This window comes from Arvicanthis niloticus, chromosome 13 (genome assembly GCF_011762505.2).
Source record: "Arvicanthis niloticus isolate mArvNil1 chromosome 13, mArvNil1.pat.X, whole genome shotgun sequence".
Lineage (NCBI taxonomy): Eukaryota > Metazoa > Chordata > Mammalia > Rodentia > Muridae > Arvicanthis > Arvicanthis niloticus.
This window is the reverse complement of record NC_047670.1, coordinates 54765005-54789239: the sequence shown is the minus strand read 5'-3', so window position 1 is coordinate 54789239 and position 24235 is coordinate 54765005. Positions and strand designations below refer to the sequence as shown.

Sequence of the window (24235 nt, the reverse complement as noted above, 5' to 3'; positions counted from 1 at the left end):
AGGGATCTGCAGTGAGGAGAGTGAGGTTCAAAAACAGCTAGTGGAGCACTGTCACCTGTGGAAGAGGGGCTCCGTCGGGTGCACAGGGCAGACGGAACCACAGCATGCCCGTGGCAGCACCCCACCTGGAGGGCTGGGCAGGGAACATGACACTGTCAACTTAGAACAAACTTTTATTGTGAATGCTGGTCTGGTCAGTCCATGGCCTTGGGGCAGTGGTAACTAGAAACAGCTGGAAGGACAGGGAGGGAGGGAAGAGCAGTCAGGAGCAGAGGACAAGAGAGCTTGGGAGGGGAGGCGGGGCTATAGAGGGCCCCAGCCAGCTGCCTATCTGTCCTGGCTGAGAAGGAGCACCCCAGCCTCAGGTGGTGGTGCAGGGCTCTGCCCACACTGCTCTGGGCAGCCCACCCTGCCCTAACCCAGTAGCAGTGCTTTTGATGGCCTAGAAGAGTCTACACTGCCACCTACCCTTGTACACCCCAATTGGGGCATCTGGGCTCAGGCCCTTCACTGCTATGTGGCATGGCTGTAGCAGCTGTCTTGGGGTGACATGTGGGAAAGGAGGATTTCTAGTCCTGGTTTAACTCAGGAGTACCTCCCCTCCCCCACCAAAGGAGGTACTACGAAACCCGATTCCAGGAAGACTCGGACCCAGAATAGTACCCCGAACTCTGAGGCTCAGCCAGAGATCTGAATGAAAACAGGAAGAGGCTCCAGCGGGCACAGAAGCCAGAGCAGCCAGGGCCAGCCAGGCAAGCCCAGGATTGTCTCTAAGGATAAGCCCACCTAGTTCTTTGGATCCATGGTAAGGGTCAAGAGGCAGAGTAGGCAGTCCTACAATGCAGTCACCATGGCCTCCAGACGTCACAGGTGCCCCTGAAGAGCTTGGAGGAAAAAGGAAAGACAAGAGAGGCCACCATTTCCCACTCAACTCCTCAAATCGTAGTGTGGGGGAATCCCTGTTCTGGCAGAAGCTGCTAAGCCCAGAGGTCAGCCCCAGAGAAGGGCTTCTAGCTAAGAGGGGCAGTTGGCCAGGGAAGACAGGTGCCTTGGGCTCTGAGGTTCCCTAAAGGTTCTGAGGATCTCATCGAGACAAATACAGACAGATGGAAGGACAGGCAGGCGGTCAGCTCTTGGAGGCTGGTGTCCAGCTAGGACTGAAATGGAGACAGGGTCAGCTGCACTCCTGCACACACCCACTACAGGTGCGCGCATGCACACACTCACACAAACACACACAGATACACACACACTTGGGACAAATATATAATAAAAAGATAGAAATTAAGGGCCCAGATGTACGGAAGCTGTGAGTAAGGAGGGTGGCAGGTGGCCAACGGTCAGTCCTCGACATGTAGTCCCTCCTCATCTTATAAATTACAATCCCCCCTGGAAAATTGGGGTGTGGCAACAAGGATGCTCTGGCTGTGGACTGGAGTGGGTGGGTGGCGGTCAAAGATTCTGCCCAGTTGGTGAGCAGTGGCCAGTGAGGAGCGAGGGTCCCATGGTGGTCGAGTGGACCAGGGGACATTCAGCAGCCGCTGGCAGGAGTCACACAGGCCCCCTGGGGCTTCACCTTGTGGCGCTGGCCCCCTCGTCGCCGGCCCCCACTGCTGGACTTGGGCTAAAAGAAAGAAAGCAGGCATTTGAAAAGTGCTGGGCCTCTGGAGCAGGACCAGGTAGTGAAGCAGGCAGCAGCCCTAAGCTGGTCAGTTTGGAGGGGGAAATGGAGTCTCCCTGACAGGCATGGATTTGTGTGGTACTAGTGGGGGGCTAGTCAGAGAAGCACAAAAGGAACAGGAGTCAGCAAGCACTGCTGGGGACTCGGATGTCACACTAAGGGTTGAGGGGTACAAGGAGGAAGGAGAGAGAATGAGGAGGAGGTGGAAGAGAGGAACACTAATCCTGTGCAATAGTAACACACACACAGGACAGGCATCAGGGAGACTGGTACCAGGCTTCTGTCAGGTCAGGAAAGAACTGGAAAAGACAGGCAGGTGAGCCAATGGAGTGATGGTCCAATGACCTAACGAGGCTGCCTCCCTCATGCCGACAGGGGCATCAGGAGCCTCTAGGGCAGTGTCTCGGTCACACAGCACCAGCATATCCACATATGTTCTTACTATGAAGGGGAAGCCTTGGCTGGGCACGGTGGCTCTTCTGTGTGACCTCAGCATCAGAAAAGCTGAGGTAGACAGGAGGACTGCCCTGAGTTCAAGGCTGGTCTAACCTACATAGTGAATCTCAAGCCAGTCTGCTATATAGTGAGAGCCTATCAAAAAAAAAAAAAAGGGGGGGGGAGACCTTGACATTTTTCTAATCTGCTTTATTTAATAAAAATCAAATGGCAATCAGGACCAGTTAGATTATCAGCCTTGCTGCTCCCACCACCATGCCAGAAGCCAAGAGGCCCTGCTTACCTGTGGCTGGAGACCACTGGATGTGGCAGCCTGTGCAGTCCCTAGTGAGGAAGCTTCATCTCCAGTTGGGGGGCCTCCTGCCATTGGCACACCAGATGGACCTCCTTCTTCTCGCTTGCTCAGGGGACCCTTTTTTGTGGACTGCATTTTAATCTGCTGGGGCTTGGAGTTCATGGGGGAGTTGTTGGTTGTCTGTAGGAGCTGTGGAGGCCAAGTGGACAGCAGGAGGTTAGAGCTGCCTGCCCAGTTCTGAGTGAGGCAGGCTGGTCCCAGAAGGCAGAGCAAAGAGGCCTGACCACAGGACCAGTAATGATGCCTCAGCCTGCTTCTCCCTGCCTGGAAAGGATCCCGCCCTTTCTGGGCCCAGCTGCTACTCCTGCAGAGAGAGCTCTCTGAACCTCTGCCACCCTATCCTTAGCCCAGCTACAGAGCCAGGGTCTGGGCTGCCCAGAACCTGCTATGGACCATATTTTAACTTCAGACCACCTGAAGAAACAAAATAAACGTCTGTCAGATATCATAAAAGCTATCAGCTAGGAGGAACTGACTCAGAATCTTTCCCTGTGTCCCAGGTTCAATCTCAAAGACAGCAGGGGAGAAGATTGGTTGGGTTCCACAAGACACCACTGTAGGTGCTGTAGCCTCTACCACACTGTCAAGAAGCCCAGCTCTTCCAGGACAGCCTGAGGGAAGTTTTCAGGAAGAAAAGGCAGCCTGAGGTTCATTCCAGTCTCAGACATGGAAGCTATATCTTCCTCTAAATGGGGCAGCGGTCAAATTCTCTACCAAATGTTCCACCCAAGATCATGGGTGAAGTCCATAGCAGGCAAAAGGTGGGCTCCAGAAAAGCCTCAGGCACCGTGGGACCTTCCAACCATGTCATTCATGTGCCCATGATACCCAGCACTCACTCCAAATGATCTACCATGCTGTGGGAAGCCCTCAGGGAGTCTTAAGCAAGCCCCAGGACTCAGAGGTAGCAAGCGTCTCAGAGGCCAACTCTGGGCCCCCAGCCACTGTCCCACTGCCTTCTATGGAGGAGAACCAAACTCCAATGCCACCTTCTTCAAGACAGTCTTCAATGCTCAAGACAGGTCTGGGGACAAATCCTGGGCAAGCAAAATCATCCCTGAAGCCCTACCCTAGTATTGGCTCAGCTCTGCCAGGGCAGGGACCACACCTCTGTCCCACAAGGAAGACAACTTCAGGGTTCTCAAGAGGAGCTTGTGGTACTCATGGTTACTGGACTAGAGAAAACTGAAGCTTCCTTGGGCAGGCGTGGCTACCCATAATACCTTGGTGATGGTGCCAACAGCCTTGGTTCGACCTTCCCGGAACACCAATCGCTGGTCTATGTGTAGATACTCAGGGGTCTTGATGAAGCGGAAGTGGACAGTGGCCTTATCTCCTGTGCGCAGACAGTCTTTATCCATGCTCAGGATTGTAGCTGTCTGCCGGATGCTCCCACAGTGTACTGCCATGAGAGCCAGCATCAGGACAAGCATGACCTGCCCTGTGGCCTCTAGCTAGAGCGCTATCCCCAGGGCAGGACAAGAACTCTGAGAACCGGATACAGCAGGACAGCCTACTTTGAGGTCTGATCCTGACCCTTCCTCATCTCACCCCTTCCCAGGCCTTCATGGCAGGGCTTGAGTGCCTCTGTGTACACATATGCCTTCCCACAGGACTGTTCCCTGATACCACCAGGCACACAGTTATGCTCAACAACCCTAAATGAATATTGGCACATGAGATGCATGGGACAGGTATAGCTCTTAGGGAATAAACTATAGGGATGGCTCTGCTAAACAGGATAGAGACCTGTCTTGCCTGAAGCTGGAGGCACTGGGCTTGGATTGAGGAGCTCTTTCGGGAGGGTGCTAACACAGAACCTCTGGGGCTGGCAGGACCTTGGACACCTACCCATGGCTTGGTATCGTGGACTAATTGTGGTGGGGTGGTGGAGGACAAGAATCTCAGCCTCAAACTCCCAGGAGGCCTGGGGATTCAGGCGCGGGGAAACCATCACCATGCCTTTCCGGATGGACGAGCGCTTTATCTGAAAGGGAAGAGGTGAGCACAGCTCAAGGACGGAGCTGTCTTCTGGGTTACCCAGCCTGGTCCTAGAGAACAATATGTCTCCCTAGGGGTGGGAACCACTCCAACTCAGCCCTGGCCCTCACTACCGTCTAATGCAGACAGCACAAGGCAGCCCCGGTGCTAGGCAGCAAGCGGATGTAGCTACTAGGAGGCAGGAAGAGACTGCACAGGAATTCGGCGTTCCAGCTGCTGGGCCTGAGGTGCAGGCAAGCACTCAGGAAGAAATCAGAGATGCATAACCACTGGAGAAGACAAACCATATGCCACTCTTTCTGGTCATTTTGGTTTACAGGAAGGTAGGTGGCCCCAGAGCTACTAGCTCTCACCCAAACCCCAGGAGATGGAAGCTGGAGCAGCAAGAGTATGTGGTACAGATCCCACCCATCTGAACCCTAGGAAGGACAGCACCATGTGCAGGAGGGATGCGCCTATCTGACTGCACTGCAAGTGATAAATGCTCAGGCCACAGCGGGAGGAGCAGAGTCCACAGGACAGACAGTCCCAGGGATGAGTCCTGGCTTGGAAAGGTTACTAGGCTATGAGCCTCAGTCTCCTCCTCTGTGAAAACAGGATCAGTAAACTCACACTTTGCAATGCAGCCACAAGAACTGAAGACAGCAGACTCCATGGTCCAGACTTAGTAGAGTTCAGGAAGAGTTTCTGAAATTACCCGCACTCACCTTCTTCAGTGCAAAGGAGGCTGTCTGGCCCCCCCGCACCTCCTTGACAGGCATACGCTTGCGATGGATCGACTTGACAGCAATGGACATGAAGTTACCCAAGGGGTCTGGGCCCAGCAGCAGTGTGTCATTCAGCTTGATCAGGCCCCGCAGTGTGGTCCCAGACACCACTGTCCCCACACCCTGCCAAGGAGAAGACCCCAGCCTAGTACACCCATCCCCAGCACAGATTCATTCTCAGGTTAGAATAGGAGGTGCCCACCAGCTGCCCACCCTGTGCAGTCCTAGCCAGAGGTACTCACGGGGACAGAGTAGGTGTCGTCTATCTGGAACTCAGCAGGCTCTTCCTCCCTGTAGCTGGTGCGCGGGGACAGGAGGTTGAGGAACATCTTGAGCAGATCAAGGTTCTCACCTGTGACATTGGAGATCTGGAATATCGGGCACATCCTAAACGAAGAGTGAAATAAGGAAGAGAGGTCCTCGGGTAGCCAGGACTGCCATCTGTCAGCTAGTCCCTTTGGCTTTACTCTTTGTGACTTGTCTTGAGATCAGGATTGCACACTCCTGAGTGCCTGCCTCACAGGCTAGTCTCAAAGGAGCATGAGTGGAGCTGTACCCCTGAAACGCAGCATCTCACTGGACTACTGCTGCTGCCGAACACAGCACCAGGCTAGAAAAACAGGCAAAATGCCAGGCTGCTCGAAAGCACAGACCAAGTCAGGAAGCAGGCTGCTCTCAATGACACCCTGGCTCTGGCCAAAGGGAAGGAACCGTTATCAAAAGATGATCTGGGAGTGGGGCAGTAGTGGAACATATCTTAAATCCCAACATTTAGGAGGCAGAGGCAGTCGGATCTCTGTGAGTTCAAGCCCAGCCTGGTTTACAGAGTGAGTTCCGGGACAACCAAGATAACGCAGAGAAACCCCCTGTGGTGATCTGAGTAAGTCTGGCTCCTATAGACTCATGTATTTGCATGCTTGGCCCATGGGGAATGGCACTATAGGAAGTGTGGCCCTATTTGAGTAAGTGTGGTCTTGTTGGAGTAATGTGTCACTGTGGGTGTAGGCTTTGAGGTCTCCTATGCTCAAACCACACCCAGTGTGACACAATCTTCTACTGCCTTTTGGATCAAGATGTACAACCCTTGGTTCCTCCAGCACCATGTTCTGCCTGGAGGCTGCCATGCTTCCTACCATGACGATAATAGACTAACCCTCTAAAACTGTAAACCAGTCCCAATTAAATGTTTTCCTTTATAAGAGTTGCCTTGGTGTCTCTTCACAGCAATAAAACCCAAGACACCCTGTCTCAAACAGACAAACAACAACAAAAAGATGGTCTTAGACCAATGAGCTGAAGAGCTTTGGACTCTGTTCAAGTTAATCTCTAGAATCTAGGTGCATGAACATCTGGAAGAAGAACCTGGTACAACGAATGGCTAATAAACACCTATGCAATGAAAAGACTCACTAAATAAACGCTAAGCTGACCTGTTATTAGAGGGCTTTTGAGAAACAGTATCAAAAGTCAGTGAGTCATAAAAAGACAGTGGCCACCAGCCGGCCACAGGCTCCTGCTTTCTATGTTCAGAACGTCCAGAGCCCAAGCACCCTCAGAGGAGCATGAGGGATAATTATGGTTGCCAACTTGACTGGATCTAGAATCAACTGAGAAACAAGTGTGGGGTGGAGTTGAGGCTATTTTGGGAAGAAGCAATTGTATAAGGAAGCCTCCCAAAGGTGGGCGGGGTTGTAGCTGTGTAGAATGATGGGAGGCCTCATTAATGCTTGTGATGGCAGTTCCTCTAGGAGTGGTCAGTTCAGAGCACTGAGCTCAGCTACAAAGGAATCCACGAGAGAAGGCTAAGCATGGTGGCATGTGCCTTAATTCTATCACTCTGGAGGAGTTCAAGACCTGAGTTCAAGGCCAGCCTGGTCTACAAAGTGAGTTGCAGGACAGCCAGGGCTTTGTAGAGAGATTCTGTCTCAAAAAAGCAAACAAACAAAAAATAAACAAAAAGGCCAAGGGGACGCAGCGCGGCCTTTGCCTGCCCACCCTTGCTCCTTGCTAGTGAGTGCCCCGACTGCCACAGCCACCATGCTGTCTTCCTGCATTGAGTGTACCGACTGCCATAGCTGCCATGCTGTCTTCTTGCACTGAGTGTACCGACTGCCACAGCCGCCATGCTGTCTTCCTGCACTGATGTCACACTCCTTGCTAGTGAGTGCCCCGACTGCCATAGCCACCATGCTGTCTTCCTGCACTGAGTGCCCTGACTGCCATAGCCGCCATGCTATCTTCCTACACTGAGTGCCCGACTGACATAGCTACCATAGCTGGCTTCCTTCACTCACATCACAACCTGGTTTCTCTGGCCTTGCAGCATGGACTAAGGAGCAGCAGCTCTCCAGGTATCCTTGAGGCCTTCAGCTCCAGACTGGGACTGAGGATGCATCCAGCCTTGTGGATGAAGCAGCTATGAAGTCCTCAACCTCTCCACGAAGCAGACAGTCACTGTTGGACTAGTCAGTCTGCAGCACGTAATCCAACCTAATATCCCATGTAGTCATTCCATTGGTTCTGTGCTTCTAGAGAACCCTGGCTAGTTCAGGAAGTTAATAACATCCCCACTTCCTAGGTAAGGATGCTGATGACCCCACTGGTGCTCCAACCCAAGAGGCCAATAACTCGGAATGTGAGCCACATGATACAGGCTCCAAATAACAGTGCTGGTCTAGGAGACTGCAAAGACAACCTCTATTTCCTTCAGCCATGCCCATGAGACCTCATGCCTGACTGGCTGCTTCAGGCCTATAGCTTACTTTGCCTGGTGTGGCAAGGGCTCCTGCTTAGAAAAGCAGGTGCTCCTCCACCCTTTAGTCCTCCCCCATTACCTCTCAGAGCTGAAGTTGGAAGCTGTGACAATCACATCGTCTTTGCTCTGCACCAAGACAGGGATCTTCCGGCAGCCTGGTGACTTCAGCAGGCGCTGTAGCAGCTTCAGGGTTTCTTAAAGGGTGAAATGGAATAGAATTAGGGGACACAGCCTTCTCTCTGGCCAGACTTCCAGGGTAAGACAGGTGCACTCAATACTGATGTAAGCAGGAGACAGACAGACAGACGGACCAGTGTTAAATGCCACAATGCCTGGAGAAGCAAAAAGGATGATCAAAGATGGGTGAGCACATGCTGCTAGCATACAGAGAACACACATGTGTCTCTTCTCTAAGGCTGAGTCTAGACACACAGACAAGTGACTTGGGTTCCCAAAGACAATGTTCTTTCCCACAATGCTCTGCTTCCTGGAGGGTCTCATCTCAGGAATATTCTGGGCATTCATAAATCTGCAGAGACCCTTTGTTTTTTGTTTTGTTTGAGACATGGCTTCTCTATGTATCTCTGGCTGTCTTAGAACTCACCCTGTAGACCAGGCTAGCACAGAACTCTCAAGAGATCCACTGCCTCTGCCACCTGAGTGCTTAGACTGAAGGCTGCAGAGACCATTCTTATGAGAACTTCTAATGGGACAATGTTCCATTCAACTTGCAGCACCAAGGAAGAGGAGAGATGCAGAAGCCGAGCCCCAAGGCCTCTGTGTGTGGAGGCTTTGGTGGCTAAAGGCCATCAGACTGTTTACCCAAATTCTTCTATACACATCCTGCTTCAATGGTACAGCCAATGCTCGCCACTGGGGACAGAAAGCGTGTGGGGGAGGGGTGGCAGACTAGAGAGTCCATAGATCCTACACTTGGAACCAGGAGGGAAAAGAGCAGAGGGAAATTCTAGTCAAGAGGTAAAGAGGAGAAGAAGCAACAGACTCTGGCTGATGGACACCGAGGCTAATCTAGCACAGACAAGAATGCAAAAGGTGCTGTCTGAGGCTCTGAAGCAGTCTACCCTGAAATGCAGTATCAATCCCAGAGGCTGCTGCGGCTAGAGGCTTCACTTACCTTGAAGGATGTTGGCAGGACACATGTCAATCTTGGTGACAACCACAAAGACAGGTACATTAAGTGCCAATGCCAAGCCCAGGTGCTCCTTGGTCATTCCCACGATGCCAGCATTGCTGCCCACCTGCCACAACAGAAAGGAACCGTCAGTGCAAGAGAAGAGACTGCTGGGTGGTCAGTGGACCCCAGCCCACTGGTGAAAGCTGGGTAGGGCACAGTTCATTTAACCGATCCCTGGCGATGCGGACTTACACCTGAAAAGTAGGTGACAAAGCCTGCAGCCCCAGCCAATCAGAAGCCAGAGCCTGAGGCCTGCTTGGGCTACAGAGAACCTTCTGAACCAGTATGGAAAACTCAATGACATCCTTTCTAGAAAGAAAGGAAAAAAAAGTAACAAAAGGCTGAGGTGTAGCTTAGAGGTAGACTGTGCACCACAGACCCAAGGTTCAGTTCTCAGTAATGCAAAAAAAAAAAAAAAAAAAAACCCAGACTAAACAAAAACTCACATCAAATCAACAGCAAAAAAACCAGGAAGTCCTACAGACATTAATAGACAATTCAAACAGTCTGGGAAGCACAGCATCTATGCTCTCCTAAGTGCATTCAGTTTAACATTCTTGGTCTGCAAAGAACATATCATTGGCCGACCACTTCTACTTTAGAGGGTCACCTGATGCTTGATATAATGGGACGCTTGCCAGTATGAGCAGTTTCTCTGCGCTGGAGAGATGGCTCAGGGGTTAAGAGCATTGGTTGCTCTTATATAGATTCAGTTCTTGGTACCTACATGGTGGTTTTAAAAACTTTAAAAAAAACCACAGTTCCAAGGGATCCTCTGCTCTCTTATAGCCCAATGATACCACACACGGTACAAATACAAGCATGCAGGCAAAATACTGATAAACAAAAAATAAAAAATAAATAAACCTTTAAAAAGTGTCTCTGGCAGGAACACAAGAAATTAAAGCTACTGGCTACCTCTGGCAGGAAACAAGGAAGAGACATGCTCTCTGTTGCTTTTCTAAAAATCGTATTTATGTTGGGCATGGTGACACATGCCTTTAGTCCCAGCACTTGGGAGACAGAGGCAGGAGAATCTTTGTGAATTTAAGGCTAGCCTGGTCTACACAACAAATTCTAAATTAGCAAGGGCTACACAGTAAGATCATCTCAAAAAAGAAGTAGTTAGTGCGTACACACAAATGGATAGGGCCTGGGAGGGGCGAGGCATGCCGAAGTGATGTCTGGAGAACGGAGGACAAACTGTCTTCGAGGGATACTTCCTGGATGTCGGGCTAGGCAACAGACACCTTCAGCCACTGAGCTAGTCCACATCATTGATTTTTGTGTATTATGTAAGAGAATGCTTACTAAAATAGACATAAGACAGAAACTGCCACACTGTGCCTGGGTGGCACTTGGCGCATGGCAGGATGTCTTCACTGTGTCGCTTTTACTCACTCCCAGTGCCTGCAGGGGAGTCTCCAGAAAAAGAAACAGTACTGGCATGTAACCCAGGCTGGCCTCAAAGCCATGATCCTCCTGCCTCCATCTCCCAAGGGCTGGGATTCTAGGCATGAGCCATCACCATGCTGTTATTTCTCTGCTGTGAAGTGGGAACTTGAGGGTACTCTAGAAAGTCGGCTGGATGGTATTTTGCTGGGGCAAACACGTGAAGGAACGTTTCATTAAAGTGAACACAGACACGAAAGGCTAAGGCAGACTTATGAGGATGTTCTGCTAAAGCAAGCACGTGAAAGGACACGTGATGAAGGATTCTTTGCTATGGCATGCATGTATTGGTCCGCCGCACATTGTGTAGTTGAGCTGCATTTGTCGGGACTCCATAGAGTGAAATGCACCAAAACCACTCTGGTGGTGTGTCGCAGTTTCTTGCCACTTCTGAGGACTTGGGCTGATTGGATGCAGGTGCTGAGGCAAGCCGCGTGCTGAGGCAAGGCACGTCTGTTTAGAGAGTGTAAGACTCAATGAAGTGACAGAGAGATAGCTTGGCTTGCTGGTAGAGCTAGCTGTACAAAACGTTTGTGGATCTCAGGTCTTCGCTGATCTTCGATTCTCTGAGAGAGGCACAGCTTCTCCAGGTGTTCCTGTTGGTTCTTCTTGCTGACTGGAGCCGAGGCTGAGGCCTGGCTGTCTCTGCTAGGTTGCATCAGCGCTGTTGCTAACCTGACTCTATTAAACAGGACTACTGGTGTACCTGTGAAGTGTTTACAAGTGGTTTGAGGAGCTGCCGCCTGTTAACCTGTCAACTGAACAGTTGTGAGGCAGCTCACAACTGTCTATAATCTAGCTGATTTCCAGACAACACAGGCAGGAGTTGCTACAAAGAACTTTCCAAACAGGTCCACCCTCCCTAGCCCCCACCCCCACCACATGCTTTCTTTTTTACTACCTCTGGTGGGTGGTGAGCTACAAGGGAGGTTAGAGTGTTTAAAAACCATCATTAAAAATCATGTTTGAAATAATTAAGGTTATACCACTGTCTACAGAAGTCTGATAAATTGATGATGGCCTACAACTCAGACAGGAAAATGTGTTTTGGGGTGAAGGTTATCCTGTCATTGTCTTTACTCTTACAGAGCTGTTAGAAAAGGCTTTTTATTGTCTGAAGAACGTGAGTCTCTAAGACATGATGAGGAGATCCACTAGGCTATGGTCCAATAGGAGCATGTCTCTCCAGAGATGCAAGCTAGCTCATGTGGGTCACTCACACTGTACGCACAATGAAACATACTGGACCTCACGAGTAGTACAGTTATTACTCATGCTAGTTTATTATAACACAAACAAAAAAGGAAAAAAATGTTGGTTTCTAAACCCTTCATGTTTAATAAACACAGCCAGGGCAGCAGCACATGCCTTTAATCCCAGCACTTGGGAGGCAGAGGCAGGTGGGTCTCTGAGTTTGAGGTTAGCCTGATCCACAGAGCTAGTTCCAGGACAGCCAGGGTTATACAGAGAAACCCTGTCTTGAAAAACCAAAAACAAAATAAAGTTAAAATAAAAATATATTCAGGGTAGGATTTTAAAAAATATATTATTATTATTATTATTATTATTATTACTACTACAGACTGGAGAGATGGTTTAGCAGTTAAGAGTACTGGCTCTTCTTCCAGAGAACCCAGGTTCAATTCCCAGCATCCATGAGGCAGCTCACAACTGTCTATAATCTAGTCTCTGGGGAATCTGATCCCCTGACACACATGGTACATAGACATACATGCCGGCAAGATACCCAGACACATAAAATTAAGATTTAAAAATGTAAAATTATTATTGGTATGTGAGTCACACATGTAGCAGATCAGAGGACAACTAGATACAGTCAGTTTTCTACCTTTATGTGGGTGCTGGAAACAAACTCAGGTCACCAGAAGTTGACTCACTGAGACATCTTCCTCACCCTCCAAATTCTTCTTCTTTTTTTTTGGTTTTTCGAGACAGGGTTTCTCTGTGTAGCCCTGGCTGTCCTGGAACTCACTCTGTAGACCAGGCTGGCCTCCAACTCAGAAATCCGCCTGCCTCTGCCTCCCAAGTGCTGGGGTTAAAGGCATGCGCCACCACCGCCCGGCCTCTCCAAATTCTTCTCAACACCCACAGCCTAATGGCCCCTATGGGCTTCCAGATGCCTTTTGGAATGGCAGCTTTCCTCAATAAAGAGTAGATGACAGCCCTTTGAGAGTAGCTGCTGCAATCCTAAGGGGGGGGGGGGGGATGCCCTACAGCACATGCTGCTCCCTCTCCTCTCCAGTCTGAGGCTTGGCCTAAGAACCTGTTTGTGGGGCAACTTGAGCAAGTTTCCTAGGAACAGATGCCTGTGTTTACCACACTTCTTAGCACAGGCAGCTGAGGAAGCAGGAGGGTGGAGGGACTTTAAGACTTGTGACAGGAAAAACTCACTTGCTGTGCATGGGTGTGCACTTTCTTCCTCCCTCCAGCTCCCCTGAAGCAGTACGGGAACTGAGCACGGCACATGTGTGCACACAGTGAAGCCAAGCCTCTGTCATTCTCCTTTTCAGGGATGCTATGTGATGAGCTGCCCAAGCATCTAATCCCAAGCTCCCGGTGAGCCCTAGGACCATGGAGGCCTACTTCCCACTGTGCATGTCACCAGGGAAGCACAAGGCCAGGCCCATAGCAGCTTCTCAAAAAGAGCTGTACAATGGCTGCAGTATCTCCTTCACAGCACTGAAGACACCACCTCAGGCCCTGCTGACTGCTGGTCTTAGTTTCTGATATGAGGTGCCCTTTTCTTTCCCAGGTTTATCTCAGAGTGCCACCTGGGGTCGCCCTCTGGAAGAACCCCAAGGTGAAGGAGAAAACATTCTGAAGGCACAAAATAAGGAGAGAGCCTCTATGCCTTTCCAAACAGGAAATCTGCAAGACACTGTGCTTTGTATCGAGGTCCCCTCTGCTCTAAATGCAGGAGAAAGGTCAAGGTTTCCTGTGGAGAAGACCACAGAGCTCAGAGGACAAGGGCTCCCTGAGACCCCAAACTTGCCCCCACCAGCAAGCCCCAGTCTCAGACGATCCCAAACATTTGCATAGCATCCCCAGATCCCCTGGTGGGAGCTCACACTTACCATGAGCATGCAGAAGTCAGGCAAATGGCCAGTCATGCCAAAGACAGTGGTCTTAAGGTACTTCTCGTGGCCAGCCAAGTCAATGAAGGTGATCACTTTAGAGGACTTCTCACAGATCTTTGTCCATTCGAGGCTGCCGCCATGGCTGTCAGGCTTGTTCACTACATTGCCTTCACTGTCAAAGCCCAGAATGTCATTGCCCACGCTGCTGGTTCGACCAGATTCAATCTCATGTTTGTGACGAAAGAGTTTTTGGCGGGCAAAGCCACGGCCATTGTCCAGCTCCCCATGTGTTAGGACTCCCAGGAGTGTGCTTTTGCCAGCATCCACGTTGCCCACCACTGCCACCCTGCGTGGACATGAACCTAATGTGAGAGCTAGTTCCTGAAGACTACTCAGCCAGAGACTGGGCCCTGAGCACTGGCTCACCCCAGCACCCTGGCTCAAGGCTTCTTTATTCAGGATGAGCACAGCAGGGAATGTTCTTGGAGCTGGACCCAGGAATACAAAGTTAGTCAGGAGTCCTAGCACCTTTAACACCAGGAGCCCTAACTCCTACTTTGAGAACACTCCCAGAGTTATGAAAGGCACAGAGCATCTCCCTAGCTCTCTAGCATCTCGAGCAGGCGGCAAACTAAACAGAGGTACAGGGTAGCCACAGAATGCATGGCTTGGCCTTCTCCCACACATCCCAGATGAAATACCTGAAGATGGAACTCAGAAACAAAGAGCAGGATCACCAAGATCATGAGTCCCTGTACTTTTCCACCTTAGGCAGAGGCAGAGCTAACAGGCAAGTGTCACAGGCCCTACCTACCACACTCTCTGTGAAGACCCCAAGTCATGCAGCAGGGCCCCTGCAAGTGTTCTGAGAGACCTTACCTGACCTCCAGGAAGTCATTGTCTCCGACTCGTTTCCTGACTAGGTAATCACGCACTCGGCCACCCGCTTCTTGACGTTCTCGTAAGAGGATGACGTCAGCCTCTATCTGCTCTGCCATGCTCTTCACTGTGGCGTAGGAGGCCTCCATGTCAGCTTCACTCAGCCCGTACTCAGTCCCATCTGGTGACAAGAGCCCAGACATCAGCAGGAGAGGGAGTCCTGACCAACCAGCCTGCTAATAAGCCAGCCAGTCAACTCTACCTAAACAGAGTCCCTCTTGGCACTGCAGAAAAACAGCAACAACGGAGGCACACACAGAGTTAATGTGGCAGGGCCACAGCTTCCCCTCGTATCATGACACTGGGTAAATTCATTCACGAGTCACTGAGCCTCTCCTTGAAGTGATGCCAAGCTTCATACTGGGTGCTGGGAATATAGGTGTCCTCAGTGAGCTCACAGCCCCAAGGGAAAACAAAGAAATTAATTAATGTCAATTTGATTGGAGCACTACCCTGTAGAGCTGAAGGAAGAGAATGTGCCGAAGCAGGGTCTAGGGATGTGGAGGGAAACTATGGTGTGTTGATCACAACTGGGTCTTTAGAAGTTGAGATATGAGCATGTAGAGAAAGGACACTGCGCCAGAGAAGCAAAGCCAGAGCGTGGCAGGCAGTACATGAGCAGTCAGGGACCAGGAACAGGCACGGTGTGTGAGGAACAGGACAGTGTTGGGGAACAACAGTGAGGTGGAGGCTGGTATGACACCAGACTGCAGCAAATGTGGGGGTCAGGCAGGGCAACATGGTCAGAGTGACGTGGGCTGGCATACCTTCTAGGCAATAAGCAAGAGGCCAGAAGCAGGAACCCAGCAAGAAAGAAACTCCAATGCCCTGGGCAAGCAAGAAGGCAGGAAGATGGAGAGAGCTGAGGGTATATCTTAGAGACAGTTTTAATTAGGATGGCTCAGGTGCTGTATCCAGCCACCAGCTGGAAAAAGGATTCAGGACATGAAGGAAGGCAGGAAAAGACTGAGCAACTAGAATGATGGGGGTCTAAGAACAGCAACACTCAGGTGCTTCTGTGTAGCACGGGGCTCGGTGTCCACCACCCTCTCAGCCCTTCTCTCAGTTCCTTCCAAGTAAACCCTATAGCAGAGCACCCTCTTCTGTTTTAGCACCCAGATACCTTGCCAGGCCACGCCTGTTTCTCTGCCTCCTTCCCAAGTTCCCTAAAGCGAGCTCATCTATTCCAAGGAAAGGAAAGCCACTCCTCTGTCGTCTCTGCTCACACTCTGAGCTACCAACTGCTTCTTCAACTCTTGTGATCACTGAGGAACTCAGAAGATAAGCCAACCCTTGCTGACATTCTTCCCCAGGGTTTGAACTGACCACTTCTAGAGGAGCTGCTGTCACCGAACACCGCCAGTGGCCTCCCATCATTCTACATGGCTACAGCCCTGCTCACCATCCAGGCAGAGATTTCTTCATGTCTCCCTTGTGCCCATCCCCTGAATGCCAGCCTCTGCCAGTCTACCTACCAAAGACCCTCTTCTTCCTCCAACCTTTCCCTTTAGCTATCTCTTCCTATGGCCTCAACTGTCACTCACGACTTCAAAGACTTTCTTATTAGCCCTGGCAGGCCCTCTCAGCTCCACATGGACTAGAAATCTGGTATTCAGACACACTCACTCATCCTGTAAGCAGTGGCACACAAGTGTTCAGCATCACTAAAGCACTGTACGCTGCCTGTAATCCTGCAAGGCAGGCTGAGCTGTTCCCTTTAGTAATGAAGTGAACAGCTTGACAATTCCAGCACTTGAGAGGATGAGGCAGGAAGATCATACATGTGAGGCTCCCCTCAGACAAAAAAAAAAAAAAAAAGTAGGAAGAGGGGAGGAAGGGAGGGAGGAAAGAAAACAAGATAAACTGAAACCAGATGCTTCAGAGCTGGGAGGCTGTGGAGGGGCCACAGTGTAAACTGGGGTCCTCTGACTCTAGACCTGGATGCTTTCCGTCCCCACTGGCTGTCACTTTCTCTGTGTGGCTGTTCCTTTTCTCTTGCTGTCCCATTCTAATAAAGACAGTATTTTGCTTCTGCTTCTATGCATACCTAAGCATAACCCTTTCATCAGCCCAGCCCTGCCAATCCCAGTTCTTCGTGGTGTTGTTCTTTTGCTGCCTGATTTGGGCACAGATTCTATTGAAGAATTGATCTCAGTGAATCTAGTCTGTGTGCCTTCTCCTGTGCTACCCGCTAGAGGCTATCCAGCACAGCACCCACACATTTAAGCTCCCAACAAAACCATAGCACTTATATCACCACTTTCACATCGAAATCTCTGAATGACTTTCCAGAACCAACAGAATTCCTTCCAGTTTTACTTCCCCTAAGGCCCGCCCCTGTCATTCTACACCCGTTAGCACAGGCTCCCCTCTCAGCTCTATCCCAGTACAAATGACCAGGGGCTCGTCCTAGGTCCCGGCTCTACCCTCATTTCTCACCCTAGACAGCAGCTGATCAGCATCTGTTCAGAGGCCCCACAAACACTGGCCCTCCTTGCAACATTTGCCACTCCTTGCCTTTGTGCAAAGGTGTTTTTAGACACATGTTCTCTCTACTACAGAAGCGTCTTGAGGACAGGGACCATATTGTAACCATTTTCTGGTGAACAGCTTTCCTACCTTAAGCACTCAATTGTCTAGAAAATGTAAAACAACTGAACCATGGGAGAGCAGAGGGCAGAGGGCAGAGGGCAGAGGGCAGAGGGCAGAGGGCAGAGGGCAGAGGGCAGAGGGCAGAGGGCAGAAAGGTGCTGAATAAACAGGTGAGCTCTAATACCGTCTGAATTAGGGAGAATTGTCATCCTCACAGGACTATCTATCTCTCTGCTGCTTTCTAAGCTAGGGCCAGCACCAATGTCACTTCGACCATCAGAGCTCTTGGGTGGTCACATTATCCTGGTCTGGCACACACCACTTTCATTGTGTTAGGAGTAGACAAAAGCCAAGGAGAAAAGCCAGAGTCCAGTTACTAAAGATCGTGCCAGCCCTCATCATATTTCTGTCCTGCCAGCTCGCTTACCTTTCCCACAGCATTCTTCTACTCAAATGTGACAGCTTCCCAGGCTTTGGGGATACAAGTCTCAGATCTTTGGCATGACATTCAAGGACCATAACTGGACCCGCCTACCTGTCCAGTACCCCTGACCTCACATTCTCCTCTCTTTACTAGAGTATATCTGGCCCTCCAAATACCCACCTCACCCCAATTCCTCTATGCCTCTGGGCATGTGGTTTCCTCTGCCCACTTGCCAGTGCTCAGAGAAGCAGCTCCTTTGTGTGTCTGTTGCTGACTCCTGTGTCCCTTGCTGTGCCATCTGTCACTCTGCTGATCACCAGGCTGATCTGGCTGGCTAAGCAGGAATACCCTCCCTCCCTCTCTCAGTACTCCATGTATGTCCCTCCAGAAGCTGTGCTCAGAAGAAGAGGATACCTTTCCCTGACAGAGAAGCGTTCGCAGTCACAGGTATAATGAAGCAGCTGTGCTCCCTGCTGGAACCTCCAGAGGAGCTCTCGAGTCATGACTTCTAAGAAATAGTCAAGGTTCTTTTTGCAAAGCAATCCCATAATAAACCAGCTACAACCTTGGACCCTGAACACCTGGCAGTGCTGACATGAACACCTCTGTGCCACACATGCACTCCTGGAGTGCTCACATCACTCTCACTGGGACACTGTGGGATTATTACTCATCTCTCCCCACTACTTATTTATTTATTTTGAAAGATTTGAGTTCTAATTAAATGTGTGTGGGAATGGGCACATCAGCGTAGGTGTCCAGTAGGTATCAGATCCCCAGAAGCTGGGGTTATAGGCGGCTGTGAGCCTCCTAATGTGCATGGGAACTGAACCTTAGACCTCTGGAAGAGCAGTACACTCTCCAGCTCAGCACAACCTGCATTTTAAGGCAAGGAAAAAAGCCAACAGGTAAACCCAGACTTTCCAGGTTCCAGACCCTAAACCACTGGATCATTATTGACTTGCTTCTTAAAATATCAACCTTAAATGAAGAACATATAGGTATAGCACACAGTCCCCTGGATTGTGTACATGGTTTTAATATGTTTATCTGGGAAAGATTGCTCCCAGGAAGGTCTCCTTGTCTCCAATGCTACAGTGGAAGACCCTGCTGGAGGGGTAAAACACTTTCACACAGGAGAGGCTGGACATGAAGCTGACCTCTGGAGGCCTTGTGATGGATTCAGTCCTGTTTGGTGCTCAACTTGTTTAACCAGTTCACATCTCCCTGCCTCCAAAGAATCCAGCAGAAGGAGTCACCAAGATGATGTGTGGCTAATGCTGGGGTGTGCCGAGATGGGCCAGTGAGTATCTGACATCTTACCTTCCGAAGGAGGATTAGATGTGAGTTGGTGGGTATGGTAAAATTCAGGCTGCATTAAAGGGTAGGAGAAAAACCTTTGCATGGCTTGGGAAGGTCAAAGCCAAAGCACTGAGAATTCAAAGCCAGTGTGGATTATAAGACAAGACCTTCTTAAAACAAACAAACAAACAAACAAACAAACAAACAAGAAGAAGTCTGAGTCTTTAAAGACTTGTCCCACCACTTGTCAAAACTGACCTTTATGTGGTTTCCTAGAAAATAGGAAGTGCCCTATGAGTAGTTTGTCTTCTTAAGGCAGGTCAGCGATGCACCTGACAAGCTTACATGAGGAATCAATGACTTTTTATCACCAAATACACAGGCCTTTTCTGAACCTCATGCCCAGCAGCACTTGGCAATGCTAAGAGCTCTCTCCCTTCCTTGACAGGTGACCTCTTAGCCTATCTCTCGAACCATGCCTGGTAGGGTTGGCAGGAGTGGGAGGAGAAAGGAGATAAGGTGGCAGGCATGGTAGGATTCAGAAGCCAAGTCTTTGTCCCTGGTTGACATCTTTCCTCCTTGGGGTTGAAGACCACCAGTTTTATTCTGCTTTGTTTGGTTTTTCATTGCTGGGGATAGAGCCCAGGGCCTTGAGTACACTAGGTGAGCCTTCTACTGCTAACCTACAATCCCAGGAAACCAAATTCTAAGCAACCAAAAGAACTTTGGAAAGTATCAAGATCTGGAAGATCCTTAACACCACAGGTCAACTAGTTGAAGAACAATTATTTTTATTTATTTATTTTTTTTGCCAGTGTTGAGGATTCAGCCAGGCCTTGCATGAGGAGCACTGCCCGGAGCTACACCTTCAGCCTTTTTAATATTTTAATTTTAGACATGATGGTTTGAAATTGGCCATCCTTCTGCCTCAGCCTTCTGAGTGGTAGGATCACAGGCATGCATTCCCAAGCCTGGCAGGAGGCCTGTGAGAGCTCCTTAACTCAGACTCAGTCTGCCAAAGAACTATTCTGTGCCTTTCTACAAGTCTGCTAAGCAAAGAAACTGCCTTAATGATGCACACAGGCCCAGCCTGGGCTTCTTGCAAGCAATCCTCAACAATTTCAGTTTTCACTTCAGCAGAGATAATGTTGTAATAAAGATGAAGGTAGTAGTAGGTTACAGCATTGAGGGGATACACTATGAGTGACCAGAGGGTAGAGTAAGGGCTGGACAAAACCAATTCTATAATCTCATCTGGGACTCTGACATGGGGTCCCTCTTTCTCTAAAACTTTAAGCTCCATTATGATGAACAAGTAGGTTGGAGGATAATAATCAGAATGGTCACATGACTCCAAGCATGACTGGATCTGGGGGCCAGGAGGGACCTCTGTTATCACAGCTGTCCAGACTGATCGGTCAGTGTGGTCTGGGCCAAAGTTGCTCAATGGAAGGGAGGAATCCTGAGTGTCTTCTCCTTGGTGGGTTCAAGAAGAACCACAGAGATTCTCGGCCACATAGGAAACAGAAAGCAATAAGAACCACAGACAGGACCTGGAGAGGAAGCAGGATTAGTTCTAGACCTAGCTAGGACCTACTCCTTTACCTTAGACTAGAGGTTTCCTTGCTTTAAAGCTTCAATTCCCTGTATGCTAATGAGGAATCCTGAGGTGGAGAGGAAGTATCTCTAGGGGCCCCTGGGCAGGTGGACCCCCAAATTTGTCCTGACTGCTAACATAGGAGCTGGTGTTCAGTTGCTGGTCCCTCCCTCCAGACAGTTCTGCAGGTACTACAGTGTGGCCGCAAAAGAGACACATGAGAGGAAAAGGTGGTGGTGGGGAAATGTTCACTAAATAATTGTTTCAAACAAAGGAAAGGAAAACTATGCTCACCTGATCCCTGCCCAATGACATAAATGGTCTCTCCGCATCCCTCGTCCATCCTCTCCCACATCTGCCGAAGTAGGCTGTCATACTGCTCTGATGTAGGGCTCACTAGAACCAGCTAGAAGAGAAACCAACAGCCTTAGAACCACACTCACTACAAAGTGCCACAGCCAAAGCTGGTCAACAGCCTGACCAAAGACCCTGACCAAATCCTAGGGCACACTAATGGACACAGCTGTGCAACCACACACAAACACACACACACACACACACACACACACACACACACGCACACACGCTGTCTCTCTTGAAACAGCCTTAGGACCCAGATGATCTACTAAAATGAGTATGTGTCTGTGCCACAACCCGCAGGAGGAGAAGTGTACACAGCCTGCTTTCTGCTGCTTCACCAGAGGATTGGGTCCCAAACAAGGAAGAAGACAGTCTGACACTGGGAGGAAGCTGTCCAGCTGTGCTCTGCACCTCTGCACGATCTTCTGCCTGCCGTATGTATGCATCAGGGAGTTCAAGGACAGATCGCTCACTTAAAGCCATGCCCTCCACCCACAGCCAAGTGTTCTCATAATAACAAAAGAATTCTATTCTACCTTGTCTAAGCTGTCAGTGAAAACTGCCTGCAGAAGGCCATCTTTGTCAACCAAACCCTACTGCTGCTAAGGTTAGTGTTATTAGAACCACAGCTGGGCAAATCCCGTCAATAACAAAGTATCAACCACTTAGTTGGGAAGGCCATTGCCATGAGGCAAGTGGATTTCATTCTCTAGCCATGCCTATGTGACCTTGGACAAAGAACTTCTCTGAATGTCAATCTTCTAGTTGAGAGAGTAACATATATAGCATACGGGCTGGCTCGAGTCTAACACCAGTGCTGGAATGCCCGAGGCAAGAGAAGTGCTATGAGTCTGAGGTCGGCATGGACTACACAACTAGAGGCTGTCTCAAGACAAAACAAAAGCATCCAGGCCAGGCTCAACTAACATGCATTTCAATTATCTCAACCAGTCACTTCTTCAAAAACTTTGCATGAATCTCACACCATTAATCATGAATTGTTTTTCTTGCTGGAAGCTCTTAGAGCCTTAGCTCCCTCCCCTCTTTTAGCTGTAGAGTGGGTATACATATCTAATGTCTACTCTTTTGAGGACTTAAATCTATTCAATTCACCCTTCTCTCCCCCACATGGTCAGCTTTTGTTTTAAACACACACACTTATTCTCTCTCTCTCTCTCTCTCTCTCTCTCTCTCTCTCTCTCCCTCTCTCTCTCTCAATTTCAAAGGATTTCCCCAGCTCCTTGATGAAGTAACAGTTCCTTGCTCAGGGCAATTAACTAAAATGATAAAAAGGTACCACCCTCTTCACAGCTCTGTCCCAATTTCCCACTGAGTTTTCAGGTTTTTTCAGCTCCCTGACCACTCACTGACATCTAGCCAGTACACTTTCAACGTGTCCACTTCACTCATCAGAACTTATAATTGTAACCCAGACGCTGCCAGTGTTACATTGTCTCCTGCATCTTGGATGGAGGTCTCTCTGAGCTTAGCCAGCCTTACTATGGAATTAGAGGCACTAGGCAGGACCATCATGGCAAAAAGAAGCTAGTTGGCTTCCAAGGGTCCAGCAGAGACTAGAAGGAGAAAGAACAGTTGGGAATTGCTTACTTAGGTTTCGGGGAAAGGTTCTTTCCAGTTTAGAGCCAAGTTTTATGTAGCAGTGCCATCATGAGAAGTCATTTTTAAAGCACCATAAAAAACTCCCATCCAAGTAGTAATCAGACCAGACCCTGCTTAGCTTCTGAGATCAGACGAGATCAGGCTCGTTCAGCATAGTGTGACCACAGACATCAAAGCTCCATAAAATCTCTATTGTAATTATCCTACAAAGGGCAGGGGGTGGGGCTGCTCTATCTTCCATCAGCTGCCTCTTAATCCTCACTGGGAATCATCATTTATCTGGTACAAACATTTACTGAGTCTCTGATATGCATCTGGTACTATAATGTGTCTTAACATTCTCTTCTAATTTTTGCAACACACCTGCACTTTCTTGATGGGATAGCTGGAGAATTGAGAGGTTAAGTTTCCTAAGGTCACAGACCCTTTTAATGACAACAGTTGAAAGGGAAGCCCAGTCCTTCCCTTGGCATTAGTTTCTTAAGTGGTGTTAGACACTTTCTAAACACAAGTAACATCTTATAGTTACTTTCTTATTTTCCACAATGCCAAGTAAATGGTGAGATCTTAATTTCTGCCTACCTTCTCAACAATGCAGAAGTCGCTATTTAAAGCCGCCCTTCCATATCCCATGAATACAAGAGGAGGCTTCACTTCTAAGTGGCAAGACTGAGGGTCATGGCCTATTTTTTATAAATGTATAATAAGGCAGGGGTGGGGGAAGGCGACGAGTGCCACAGTGTACGTGAGGACATCAGAGGACAACCTGTGGGAGTCAGTTCTCTCCTTCACTAGGTGGGTCCAGGGGATCGAACTGAGGTCATCAAACTTAGGAGGCAAGCCCCTTTAACTGCTGAGCCATCTTGTCAGCCCCATCTTTTTATTTTATTTGGGTGGACACGGAGAGTGGACGCTCCTCGGACATCATTCTGAGCAACTACTTTCTGTTTCCTTTCCAGAGACCAGGAAGAGAAACGGCTGCCACCCCTTATACTGGCTACCTGTCTCCGCGAGTATCCCGCCCCCCGCCCCAACCACCTTGACACCTGGTCCTCCGGGACCTTCCCAGAAGAGGAAGACCCTGCGTCTCAGGGACCCCTCCTGGGGAGGGCGGGCTGGTCCACACAGGGATGCGGACGCAGGGCGCGAGGCTGGAGTCGGGAGCCCCATTCCACGTGGCGGAGCCAAGGGGCAGCGATCGAGGCGGGAGCGGGAAGCGCGGGAGGCCGGGTGGACGCTGCCCGGTGCGGAGTGGGCCCGGGCCCCGCAGGTCCCGAAGAGCGGCAGGTGGGCGGGTTGCGTCCCTCCGGCGCTACTGTGAGCGGTGCCACTGGACAGCCGGCTGCTTGCCGTCGCCTCGGAGACCGCCCGGCCCCTCCGCGTACCCCTGGCCCCGCCACCGCCTCCCGGGCCTACCTTGCTGGTGAGGTCCAGCTCCGGCTCGCCGTTGAGCGCCTCGCCGTCCTCGCTGCAGTCCGAGTCGAAGCCGCCATGGAGTCGGGCCCCGGCCGCGCCGGCCCGGGCCGCCCCCGGAGAGCTGGGCTCGGGGGCAAACATCGAGGCCGGCACCGGCGAGTCCACCGGGGAGCGACTCCGCTCCGCCGCCATCTTTAAGAACTTAGGCTAATTCGCAGCCGGCCG

At 50.1% G+C, this 24235-nt stretch overlaps 1 protein-coding gene across 1 annotated transcript; it reads right to left on the bottom strand.

The window, feature by feature from the left end:
- Window positions 1-155: 155 nt before the first annotated feature.
- On the bottom strand, window positions 156-24235 carry Gtpbp1 (GTP binding protein 1). Its single transcript, XM_034516335.2, has 12 exons — window positions 24011-24235; window positions 20909-21020; window positions 14640-14820; window positions 13758-14106; window positions 9151-9274; window positions 8095-8209; window positions 5503-5647; window positions 5201-5383; window positions 4344-4479; window positions 3716-3894; window positions 2421-2621; window positions 156-1624 (listed from the first exon to the last, which is right to left on the bottom strand). Exons 1-12 carry the CDS (start codon window positions 24200-24202, stop codon window positions 1532-1534), a joined length of 2010 nt encoding a protein of 669 aa, XP_034372226.1. The 5' UTR covers window positions 24203-24235; the 3' UTR covers window positions 156-1531.